The sequence below is a fragment of the Giraffa tippelskirchi genome, chromosome 6, assembly GCF_054371585.1.
Source record: "Giraffa tippelskirchi isolate mGirTip1 chromosome 6, T2T-mGirTip1v1.2.pri, whole genome shotgun sequence".
Taxonomy (NCBI): Eukaryota; Metazoa; Chordata; class Mammalia; order Artiodactyla; family Giraffidae; genus Giraffa; species Giraffa tippelskirchi.
In genome coordinates this window covers 31,867,803-31,881,161 of record NC_137280.1, presented here as the reverse complement: position 1 = coordinate 31,881,161, position 13,359 = coordinate 31,867,803, and the positions used below count along the sequence as shown (strand labels likewise).

Here is a 13,359-nt window from a genome sequence, read left to right as displayed (position 1 = left end):
CCAGCTTTCTGATGCCTACTGTTTGCCTAATATTTGTTTTTCTCTCTTTTCATTTTTAAACCCTTTTTGTCTTTGTATTCAAAGTGGACTTGTTTTTAGATAGAAATATTTAGGTCTTATCTTTTTAGTGGAAAATCTCTGCTTTTTAATTAGTCCATTTTTGTTTTATGTGACTACGGAATCCCTGTGCAGTCTTTATCCCGCTCCCACCCCCATTTCCTTGCAGCTCTCTCTTATCAGGTCCTACAAATTCCAGCCACTTCAGAAACTGGCACTTCCAGTCTCTGCCTCCTTCACTAGCTCAGTGAAATCCCTACCCCACACAGGCTACTTCTCCCTAATCTGCAGAAGGTAGAAAGTCTGGGTGATCATGGTATAACCTTGATACCTCTCTTGTGTATTTCCCTACTCATGAGATTGCAATACTACACTACTCATTGTTCAATTAAGAAAAAACACCCAAAAAACAGAGGTATCACATATATTATATATTTTTATTTATTATTGATTTCAGTTTCCTAATTTGTAGCCCCATTTGTTGTGAGAGCAAATTGAGTTCAGCTACTCTATTGTGCCTGGAAGGAGAGATACCCAAAGAATTCACTAAAGCACATCAATAAAAATACCATAGACTGTATTATAGTCAGTTATTCTGTAACTTGTGCTTTCTTTTTAAAAAACTTTTTCCAGCTTTCTTGAGGTATGATTCACAGACATTGTACATGTTTAAGGTATACAGGGTGGGTTTTTTTTGATATATATACGCATTGTAAAATGTTTTTCCCAATTAAGTTAATTGTGTAAGTTATGTTTTATAGATAAATTGCAAAAAAAATTTTTTTCTACTGCTGAATTACCTCAATATCCTCAGATAAAGTTTCCAGTCCTTTCAGATAACTAAAATTCTGACCAAAGACAGAAAAATAGAAAGATGTGTGGTGAGAAAGGAAATGGAAATTGTATAACACAGTGGCACTTTGTACTTTCCAAGTTCTTTCACGTTTCTCTGTAAGCACTCTGTTGGTTACAAGTGACAGAAACCTAACCCAAAGTGAATTAAGCATAAAGGAGAATTTATTGGATTGTATAACCAACATCCCAGGGTATCTGGCTTTGGTTATACTATCGGGAGTCTGTCCCTCTCCATTTCTCAGCTCTCACTTCTCTTGTTGGCTTTTTAGCTGACAGTTTGACACTAGCAGCTCCAGCCTTATATCCTGCCAACTTAGCAAACCCAGCCAAAGAGAGCTCCTCCTCAGCCAACAAATAGTTATTGAGAGCCTGATGCTTATGAAATAGGAGATGCATGCAGTGATCAACTAGATAATTAATGTTGTTGCCTTCAGAGAGCTTACATTCTGATCATATGAGAGAGAATAAATAAGTAAACAAACAAATCATTTGGGCTCTGGTCATTAATATGAAAAAATAATGCAAAGTAATGCGGTAGAGGGCTTCCGAGATGACTCAGTGGGTAAAGAATCTACCTGAATGCAGGATACGAAGGAGGCGTGGGTTCGATTCCTAGGTCAGGAAGATCCTCTGGGGGAGGATATGGCAACCTACTCCACTACTCTTGTCTAGAATCCCATGGACAGAGGAGCCTGGTGGGCTACAATCCATAGGGTCACAAAGAGTCAAACACAACTGAAGTGACTAAGCAAGTGAGTGAGCAAATGTGGTAGAACATAAATATGGTGTCTATTTTTGTGTCATTATCCCGGGATTCCTATCATCTTAAGGGGCATTTGACTTAAGACATGAACTATTATTAGAAAAGGCAACCAGGTGATCTAGAATATTGCATGGAGAAAGTAAAGTAGATGCACAGCTTCTAAAATGGAAATTGGCATAGCCTGTTCTAATTAAAGCGAAATGAATGTAAAGAAGTAGCAGATGATCAGATACACGAGATAGGCAGGAATTAGATTGCAGGGGCTTTATAGGTCATGGTAGGTGTTTGGATGTAGTCCTGGTTACAGTGAAATGAGGACAGCTAAGAAATATAATGTGACCTTTTAGAAAGATCATTCTGGAGGCTGTGTAGAAAATTTGCCAACCATGAACCAAGACTGAGAGTGTTAGTCTGGCCTGGATAACTTGCCCATCCCTAAATCAGTCGATGTGGCCAGGGTGATGCAGTGCTTTGTTTGGTCCATCTCAGGATATGCTAACTCCTGAGGTCATCTGAACTATATGAACTACAAGTAGGAAAAGGGTTACCTTCTCACACTGAGGTGTTATTTCCAGAAGAAAGGTGAATGGCTAATTACAAATAGCAAAACACCTGTCCACTCCATTATCCAATGTATCCAAAGCATAATTGCCATTATTGGAAAAGTCCTGGAGCCCTGCAGTGTTCTGGAACCGAGTACTCCCCACGTCAGACTTTCTCACCAGCTTCCAGGGTAGCATCTGAACACTGGGCAGGAGTCTGAACTCTGAGCAAGGTCATTTGGGTCCTAAAATAATATGCGAATGTAAAATATGTCATTAAAAATTATGTTGTCTGATATTTTGTTTTTGTAAAAGGTGGCCAAAGATCCCAGGAGAGGCCACATTTGGGGAAAAAACATGTTTGATACCATGTTCTAATACCATGAGTAGAGGCTGAAATCTTTATATTTCTTTTAACTCAAATAGTCTTTATAGGAAACTCGATAGGAAATTCGAGTGTGTCTTAGTCTCTAAGGATTCAGTTCCTGACTAACTTTAAGGAACTCAGATACAGTAAATCCCTAGTATCCTCTGGTATTCATCTGAGAATTCTTGAAGGAAAGAAACTGTGATACAGTGGTACTGCCAGTCAGGACACAAGATGTCCTCTATAAACAGCAACTCTCAAAGCCTAGAGGAAAAAAATGCTAATGCTTCACTCATCAGGGGAAAGGGGCAGGGGAAATAAAAGGAGATTCCATCAATTTCAGGTCATTGGATCTCATCTCATCATTTCAGTTCCCAGGAAGGTGATTGAGGATTTAATTAAGTTTGGATAGTCGAATAAGTATAACCAGAAAGTTTCACTTGCAGAATTTCCATACAGCATTTGGATTTGTATAACAGAACCTGTCTTAAGGGAAAACCTGCTTCCTGGCTGGGAACTTTTATAAAATTGGTCATAAAAATGTATATAAGAATGTTTGGTTTCTTTTATGTGGTCTCCGCTGCTGCGGATAAAGTCAGAGCTTAGATATTTCTCAACACTTTTTGTTTCTTAATAAACAAAGTGTTGGGGATGCCAGTGATCTAGGTTGTTACATTTGCTAAAGCTCCTTGTCTGTTACAAGTTTGCATTATCTAATGGTCAAAACAGGTAGTCATCAATTATCTGCAAACATTTATTGAGTACAGATCCATGCAAAGCCTTGTGTGAGATACAAAGGCAGAAAGAAATCTGCTCCCAATCTTTAAGAAATCTAAATCATTTGGAAGCAAATATTTTTCTTGATTCTCTTCTCCCTTCAATAGCTATGTGAAGAGGGTAGGAGTTACAGGTGTTTCTAAGTACACTAAAATGGCATAAAACCACATATTTCATGGGGTGGGGGGAAGTGCATAACAAACTAGAATTACTGACAAGAGGACTTTCCAGTATGTCCAACATACCAATGCACATTATAACTAAACCTAATATAATAGTAATACCATAAATACTACCCTTCATTTTCTCCAAGAATTCATTTTATTCTTTCATTTATTTAATAAATATTTACATTATGTTCCTTAAAAAAAATCTGGTGACAAAACAGTGCATGTACTGCATCCTGAGAAGAGAGAGTAGCATGGGTATTGGCAGTTATGTGGGTGTCATTGAGAAGCTGGGATATGATTTAGGTCTTAAAGAAATGAATAACCTGAAAATAGAAAAAGGCTGAGTAACTGGTGCTGTGTCATCTTTGCTTTTTCTCCTGTTTCTACCTGCTCCTCCAGGGTTATCACTTTTATTGCTACCATTTCAAATACTCTTTATATGTTCTTATGATGTCCTACTTTATATTCCTATATTCCGGCCCTCTCTCTGGAGCAGATTCACATTCTCCTTCCCAGTGTACATTACTACCATAAAAATTTTAATGGAACAGCCATTATGGAAAACAGTTTGGAGGTTCTTCAAAAAATTAAAACTAGAACCATTGCATGATCTAGCAATCCCTCTTCTGGGTATGTATCCAAAGGAAATTAAATCAGTACTTCAAAGAGACATCTGGGCTCACATGTTCATTGCAGCATTATTCACAAGAATCAAAGTAGGGAAACAACCTAAGTGTCCATTCATGCATAAATGAATAAAGAAATTGTGGTAAATATTTTTAAAAAGGAGATTTTGCCCTTTGCAGCAATGTAGATGAAACTGGAAGACATTATGCTAAATGAAATACGCCAGAAACATAAAGGAAATATGTATATAATCTCGTTTGTATGTGAAATCTAAAAATGTCATTTATATGTGGAATCACAGAATCAGGGAGTTGAATGGTGGTTACCAGGGGTGAGGAGGCAGGAGAGATGGGAGATGTGAATTAAAGAGTACAAAGTTGCAGTTGCACAAGATGAGTAAATTCTGGAGATCTAATGTACAGCATGGTGACTCTTGTTAATAATATTATATCATATATTGGAAATTTGCTAAGAGAATAGATCTCAGGTGCTCTCACCACACATACACACACACACACAACTGTGTACAGAGATTTAATTCACTTGACTGTACTAACCTTTCACTATATATATGAAAACATTCATGTTATATACCTGAAATATAAACAATTTTTACTTTAAAAGAGAAAAGAAAAAAATGACCCAATGTGTCTTTTCTCTTAGACTTGCATTTCCTTCTGTATTGCATATCTTAGCGGATGGTACTACCAGTCATTACCAAGCTACCAACCTCACAACCTCATTCTAGGTTCTGATTCTTCCTATACTTCCTTAACTCAGGCTTCCTAGGTGGCACTAGTGGTAAAGAACCCACCTACAAATTCAGGAGACACAGAGATGCAAGTTCAATCCCTGGGTTAGGAAGATACCCTGGATCAGGGCATGGCAACCCACTCCAGTATTCTTGTCTGGAGAATTCCATGGACAGAGGAGCCTGGCAGGCTACAGTCCACAGACTAGCAAAGAGTCAGACAAGACTAACGTGACTTAGCATGTATGCACTTCCTTAACTCATCACCTTCCAAATTTAGCTGTTTGACTTCCATTTGTTTCCAACACTGTCCTTTGCATTTGGTATTTACTTGTTGCTGCTGCTAAGTCACTTCAGTCGTGTCCGACTCTGTGCGACCCCAGAGACGGCAGCCCACCGGGCTCCCCTGTCCCTGGGATTATCCAGGCAAGAATACTGGAGTGGGTTGCCATTTCCTTCTCCAGTGCATGAAAGTGAACAGTGAAAGTGAAGTCGCTGAGTCGTTTCTGACTCTTAGCGACCCCATGGACTGCAGCCTACCAGGCTCCTCCGTCCATGGGATTCTCCAGGCAAGAGTACTGGAGTGGGGTACCATTGCCTTCTCTGGGTATTTACTTGTATTGACACACTAATCATGTAGTGTTACATATATGTATTAACATGTGTGTGTGAGTTCTGGGTAGCCTATGGCTTCTTAATCTTTGATTACATTCTCAGTGACTAATGAAGACTCTTGAGAGTCCCTTGGACTGCAAGGAGATCAAGCCAGTCAATCCTAAAGGAAATCAGTCCTGAATATTCATTGGAAGAACTGATGCTGAAGCTGAAGTTCCAATACTTTGGCCACTTGATGCAAAGATGACTCATTGGAAAAGACCCTGATGCTGGGAAAGATTGAAGGTGGGAGGAGAAGAGGACGGCAGAGGATGAGATGGCTGGATGGCATCACCAACTGGTTGGACATGAATTTGAGCAAGCTCCAGGAGTTGGTGATGGACGGGAAGGGAGGCCTGGCATGCTGCAATCCATGTGGTTGCAAAGAGTCTGACACAACTGAGCGACTGAACTGAACTGAATGCCATATCCAGAGACCTAACGTACATGGGATGTATGCAAGGAATTGTATGTCAAAGGAATGTTTGTCAAAGGAATTGTGTTAGATGTCTATTGTCTAATCAGTTATCTAACAATTCACCCAACACCCATTTATGAAAGACTTGCTTTGTTATTCGAACTGTGCTTACTTGATACTGAGGAGACAAAGATGAAGAGACACACCGTCCTTGCTCTCTGGTGGCTCACAGAGGACAAGGAAGAACAAACATGTAAATAAGTGATATTGAAAAATTAAGATAGACCCAATAATCTTAACCATCTATCGTTTTTAGTCTCAACATATATGTATATGTGTGTTATCTTGTTTGATAGTGATGTTGCAGATTTTGCAATGATATTCTCTCTCTCTGGAATATTATTTCAATGCATAATTAGTTAAAATTTGGTAAGATCTCAAGTTGAATTATCACTAGCAAAGTACTTGGGAGACTAAAAACATTTCCTCTTTAAGGAGTGTGTTCCTAAGAAGAATATGATCCTTGCTAGGAAAACAAAAACATCATGGGATCCTATAATTAAATCTAATCCTAATAGAAATACAAATTCACCTCATGGCTACCCAGGCTTGAGCATAAATCAAGATACAGTGAACTTAAGGATTGTAGCCAAAAACTAGTGATAAAACAATGAGAGTACTGATTATTCCAGGTAGACTGAAAAACTGACTTAAGAAAATTAATTAAACACCCCAAAAAGGCCAAGAAAAAAAAAAAGCAGACCTTAGAGTTTTCCCCTGAAATCATCTTATCTCAACCACTTTTTTGTAAGCTTATGTTGAAAAGGCTCTTTCAGGAAAGTGCTAATGTTTACCCCAAAAGTTTCACTTGTTGTCTGACTGCCTCCAGATTCACTTTGAAGATTTTTCTGAGGTCAAGTAAGGTTCTAGTAGCTCTTTTGAAGTACGAAAAAGGAAGGATGTTCTTTAGGTTGAACCAGCTTGCAGGTTATTATTATTACCACTGAAAAATTGAAAAGGTTCACGATGAACTTTCAAAATGGAATTAGTCTGCACAACCACAAAAACCAAATGTAATTTATGTTCAGAAAGGGAGAAATGCTATCCAATTTTTTTCAAAGACAGGTTATAGCACAAAGTAGGCAAGGTACATTAAATTAGGAGTTAGCACAGTATTTTATTTTAGCACACCATTAAAGTGATTAAAAACCTCTTTTCTCCAAGCCCTACTACACTCAGTCTCAGTAGACATTCCCACTTTCTTCATCCTAAAAGTTGAAGCCATCAAGTTTAATCTACTTTAACAGCCCTACCTCCCTTCCCATAACTTATCTATATCCACTCCCATCTTCTGATCCTCTTCCTTCATTTCAGACCCTGTGGGAAGGGAGCAAGCACTACATTGGGCACTTCTTTGGCTGTTCAAATAGAGTCCGAAAAAGCAATGGCATAAACAACTTAGGGCTTTCTTTCCCCTCATATTACCAAGATTTGAAAGAGACATTCTAGGTCTGGTACAGAAACCCTGTAGTGGCACCAGTGGCCAAGGCCCCTTTGATCTTTCTGTTCTTCCTTGCTTTGCACTTGACTCCCTTCCAAAGAGATGCCTCTTGATCAAAGAGTGGTCACAGCCATCATGTCCACATGCCTGAGAGTAGGAAAGAATAAAGGGGTGGAATATCAAAAGGACATCTTACAGCTTAGGTAGTCATCTTTTGAAGGATAGTCCCTAGACCCAACAATTTCTTCTTATCTCATTGATCACCATTCTGTCATAAGGGCAGTAGTATCTCCAAGGAAAGACAAGAGACAATTTTTCTGAAACTTGGCACATTGCTTCCTCCAAAAAACCAGGATTCTGTTAGAAAGGGGAAAGATGAATAAACACCTCAGTCACTACTATGGTATCTTAAATCATTTCTTCTACAAAGTTAACCCTTTTGAAATGTTACAAAAGCATAGTGAGGCAAAGGAGCTGAAACTTGGGAATCAGACAGATGTTCAGTTCTCAGTTCATTGCTAATTAGCTCTTGGATCTTGTTCAAGTTATTTAACATTCCCAAGCCTTAGTCGATCTATAAAGTGGAGATAAGATTACCTATTGGGAACACCTGTTTGGGGAACTAAGTATAAAGAACTGCTATAGTGCCTGGAACACAGTAAGTCATCTGTCATTTATAAATATATGTTGTTGTTCAGTCTCTCGGTCGAGTCCAGTTTTTTGTGACCCCACAGACTGCAGCACACCAGGTTTTCCTGTCCTTCACTGTCTCTCAGAGTTTGCTCAAACTCATGTCCATTGAGTCAGTGATGCTATCCAACCATCTCATCCTCTGTTGCCCCCTTCTCCTCCTGCCCTCAATCTTTCCAAGCATCAGGGTCTTTTCCAGTAAGTCGGCTCTTTGCATTAGGTGGCCAAAATAATGGAGCTTCAGCATCAGTCCTTCAAATGAATGTTCAGGGTTGATTTCCTTTAGGATTGACTGGTTTGATCTCCTTGCTGTCCAAGGGACTCTCAAGACATTTAGATACCATGAAACAATGCTTTGATTTTCTTTGAAACATCTATATCATCTTATTGCCCGGTAGGCACCTTTTCCACTGCTGTTAACCAAGTAAGTATTTATACCCCCGGTTTTGCTCTTGGCTTCCTGACACCCTTCCTTCTATGTTTCTCATTCATTATCTTGGTTTCAATTACACTCAAATCCTGATGATTCTCAGCTTACTCACATCCCAGCTTCTGACTCACCCCTTGGGTATTCCCAAAGTATCTGTATGGGTTAAAGAATAATCCCCCCAAAGAAATGCCCACAGAAACTCCAAATGTGACCTTACTTGGAAATAGGGTCTTTCCAGAGGTAGTTATGGTAAGACTCTTAAGATCAGATCATCCTGGATGAGAGTGGGTGCTAAATTCAATAGCAGATGTCCTTGCAATAAACAGAAACGAAGAAGACACACACAGATGTGGAAGAGAAAGCCATGTGAAGACATAGGCACAGATTGGAGTTACCTACCTCCAAGCCTAGAAACACCAAAAATTATTGGCAGCCACCAGAAGCTAGGAAAGAGACATAGAACAAATTCTCCCCAAGAGCCTCCCAAAACAATTAACCCTGACACCACCTTGATTTTGAATTTGCCCAACTATGAGAATAGAAATTTCTCTTGCTTTAAGCTCCGTGATTTTTAGTAATTCATTGTGACATCCCTAGGAAACTATTCCAGTGTCTCACGCTGAACTCATTGACCTCTCTGGAGGTTTCTTTGCCCGTATTTTCTAACTTGCAGCACCACTATTCATGTAGACAACTCAGCTTGTTTTCCTTAACATCACCCCTACCATCTCCCTCATCATCCAGTCAATTACCAAACCTCATATCAGACCATTTCTAGTATCTGGCCTTCTTTCTCCAAATTCATCAGCCACTTTTTTGGTTTTGAGCTACTGATGTCTCTTATGTGGGGTTATACAAGCCTCCCAGTGTGTCCTCCTGCGTCTTAGACTATGCCACTGAAAGAGATCTGGCCAAAGCACATAACTCATCATGAGCCTGACTTACTCTAAACTGTGAGGGCACTCAGTGCCCTGAAAGTGAAGCCCAAGAACCGAGCTGGTGATGACTCTACTCATTCCCTCTTGTCCATGTGCCTTCGTCCACACTGTCCCCACTGGTGCTGCGTCTCTCTGCTCACCACTGTGTAACTTCCTTGCCAACTGATGCCATTTATTACCCAGTACATCCCATGTATGCACCCCTCTCAGAAGCCTTCTTGATCCCTGTTTCAAGTAGATACCTTCCTCTGAGCTCCTATAATACCCTGGATGTTTACCGTGAGCTGTGGAGTTTACATATTGTATAAAGTGTAAGCAGATTCTTAATGGTAAGAAATAAAGAATCTAACTCCCCTGCTAGTTTGATCTCCTTGAAGGTAAGAGCTCTTCTCCTTCACCTCTCCAGAAACCTGCACAGTACCAGGTAGATACCTTTGTCTTCAATCATTGTTGAATGACTGAAGAGCTTAAAGATTTCTCCTGTGAAACTACCAATTCCCTTCACATTGTTTTACCGCCATTGGTAATCATGTTCAGTTAGTAATTTTGAAATGATCTTAAATCCTTTTTCTTGTTGGCTGTTGCAGTCAATTCACCCAAGTCCCTCATTTCCTCTTTAGTCACACAGGGTCTCTACAGAGACCTAAGGGGCAGTGGTGTACAGGCTCCAGAGTCAGTGGAGTATGTGCATGCTCAGTCGTGTCTGACTCTTTGCGACCCCATGGATTGGAGCCCACCAGGAGCCTCTGTCAATGGAATTTTCCAGGCAAGAATACTGCAGTGGGTTGCCGTCTCCTACTGCAGGGAATCTTCCCGACCCAGGGATCGAATCTGTGTCTCTTACATTGGCAGGCGGATTCTTTATCACTAGTGCCACCTGGGAAGCCCCAGAGTCAGTGGGGTTGGGGTCAAATCCTGGCTTTACCACTTTCTAATTCTGTAACCCTGGTCATGCTCCCTGAGCTTCATCTGTGTATTTGTAGAACAGAAATGATCAGAGCACCTACATCATAGGATCACTGCCCTTTACTGATCACTAAAAAACACATGCGTGAGATAAAGATGGAGAATGTATCAGATGAACTGAGAACCACACCACTCTCCTGGCTTCAGTTCTCTTAAGTTCAACAAGTCTGTCACAGAGACATGGACCTTGAGCTAAACGTTAGATTTTACTAGTTATTGTTTCTCCAGCGGTGCCTAGGTGACTACTACACCTGACATCTCTTCTTGCATATGGTCTGCAAACCTTGTTGAGGTCAGAGCCCTTTTTTCTCCCCCCAGAATGATTTAAGTAGACTCTGAGGTACTCTACTTCCGTTTCCTCTGTTCCCTTCTTATCCTCAACAAGATTCCTGTCCCAAAGTGTCATTTCGATCATAATACCTCTCTTCATGGAAGGGAACAAAATCTTCTGGTTCTCCATCAAAGGCAACTCCAGTGTTGTCTTGTAGGCTTCAAGGTCCTCACCCAAATGGTTTTCCTACCACACTCCCCTCCCCTGCTTGTTCCTTTTACCTTCTAGCCAAGCAGACTTACCTATGGTCCACTTCAAACAGCATGCCTGATGGTGGCCTCAAGGCCACTATACATTTTCAATTAGGATAAGATTCTGGGAAAATATTAACGTGCTTTTCTCCTTTGCCTCTTCAGGTTCATGGGCCTTTCCCTAGTGGGGCTGAGGCATCCATCCACCAGGAAGAAATCACACTGTTACCATTGGGAGGAACTGAGAAGGAACAAGGTAATGCTGAACGTCTGTTTTTTTTAAATATTTATTTATTTTGCTGTGCCAGATTTTAGTTGATGAATGTGGGGTCTTTGATCTTCATTGCAGCATGTGGGATCTCCAGTGGCAGCATTCAAGCCCTAACTTATGGCATGTGGGATCTAGTTCCCCGACCAGGGATCAAACCCGGGCCCCCTAAATTGGCAGCACAGAGTCTCAGCCATGGGACCACCAGGGAAGTCTCCTGAACTTCTGACACTTCAGATAGTACTATCAGGAGGGAGAAAACTTGTGACTAGGTTTTCTGAGAAATACGGAATTTTCAAAATTCCTCTAGTTCTATTCTTTTAATAAGAAAAACAAAGCCCAAAAGCTGTGTGAAGTGTCTTCTGTGATGGCCAAGCCATGAGGTTGCTACTCTGTCTGGAAAGAACGTATAACAGTGAAAGAGGGAAAAGCCCATCTTTTTTGGCTCTCCTGGCTCCTGAGAGATGAATGGTAGCTGAAGCTAAAGCAATCCATTGAGGCTCTACAGTTAAGACATGGGTGGAAAGGAGGGTGTCTGATAAATCGAGGCATATACTGCCCTGGTTCCCGGCTCCAGTTCTCTGAATCATTTAAGCAACTCCATCACATAGATAAAGCTTAGAGGTTTTGTCTTTTCAATTTCATTCTCTTCCTTCTTGTAAAGCTGTAAGATACGTCAGGGCAAAGAAACATGTCCCACGTCCCATAGTTCGGTCTCTGATTTATTGGTGCCACAGAATGGGAAGTTCTTTCCAATAGCCACGCAAATCATCATTGAATTACCAGGTCAAGGCTTGAGCCGAAAACACATCAGTAAAACCTAAAGGAAAAAGATGCAAGGTTCTTATTTATACCTTCAGGCTAACAAATGTCTGTTGCCTTCCAAAGAACTGTGGTCATGATCAGGTGCTAGTGAGGAAAGACCACAGATTGGTTTAAATCTTACTGAAAAGCTATTTAACTTGTTGCATTTAAGAGCCTCAAGATTGACCAAGAATCGAAATAACTGTTTATGCTAAAAGTTGCTGCAATGATTATGGAGACTGTGGCCAGACAGATTCAGTAATAAATAATTTATAAAAAAGCAAAATGGGAAAAATGTATTTTGAGTGAATTGATTTTTTATTTGCTGAGTGTGAACTGTAGGCCAGGAATTGTGCTCAGGGTAAGCTCATAGAGGTAAATGATGTTTGGTGCCCTCACATAGCTAATATTTATGGAACACCACCCTAAATACTTCATGGGGATGAATTTGTTAATACTAAGAACAACTTCATATGAACTATTATTATTGCTTTTGCCAGATGTTGAAGGTCATATAGTTGGTAATAAGTGAAGCTGGAATATGAACCAAGGCAACTGGCTTTGAAGTTTATGGTCTTAACCAATATGCTTTATAGTATGTACTATGGTTTTATGGCTACATGCAGAGGGTTGGCGTCAGAGAGAACTGAGAAACCACCAGAAGAAAATTTAGGAGGATATTTTTTATATGTTGGAATAGGGCAGGATTTCCTAAGCATGGGCCAAACCCCAAAGCCATGAAAGAAAATACTGGCATATATGGCTATATGACACATAAAAACCTTTGTATATTAAAAGAAGCCATATACGAGCCTAATGTGTAATGACCTACCTGGAGAAAAATATTTTCTATATACTTAACATACAAGAGGTTAATGATATTTATAGGAATTCTATAAATCAATGAGAAAAAAATTCATCAACTAAAGAGTGAAAAGGTAAATTCAGTTCAGTTCAGTCACTCAGTCATGTCCAACTCTTTGCGACCCCATGAACCGCAACATGCCAGGCCTCCCTGTCCATCACCAACTCCCAGAGTTTACCCAAACTCATGTCTGTTGAGTCAGTGATGCCATCCAACCATCTCATCTTCTGTCGTCCCCTTCTCCTCCTGCCCTCAATCTTTCCCAGCATCAGGGTCTTTTCCAGTGAGTCAGCTCTTCGCATCAGGTGGCCAAAGTATTGGAGTTTCAGCTTCAACATCAGTCCTTCCAATGAATGCTCAGGACTGATCTCCTTTAGGATGGACTGGTTGGATC

General features: G+C 40.3%; 1 protein-coding gene across 1 annotated transcript in view; it reads left to right on the top strand.

The window, feature by feature from the left end:
* Positions 1-13,359, top strand: part of LOC145511662 (uncharacterized) — a 703,222-nt gene that overhangs the window by 349,507 nt on the left and 340,356 nt on the right. The window contains exon 4 of the mRNA XM_081505273.1: positions 11,194-11,284. Within this exon, the coding sequence (XP_081361399.1) occupies positions 11,194-11,284 (91 nt within the window). The remainder of the gene's footprint in view (positions 1-11,193; positions 11,285-13,359) is intronic.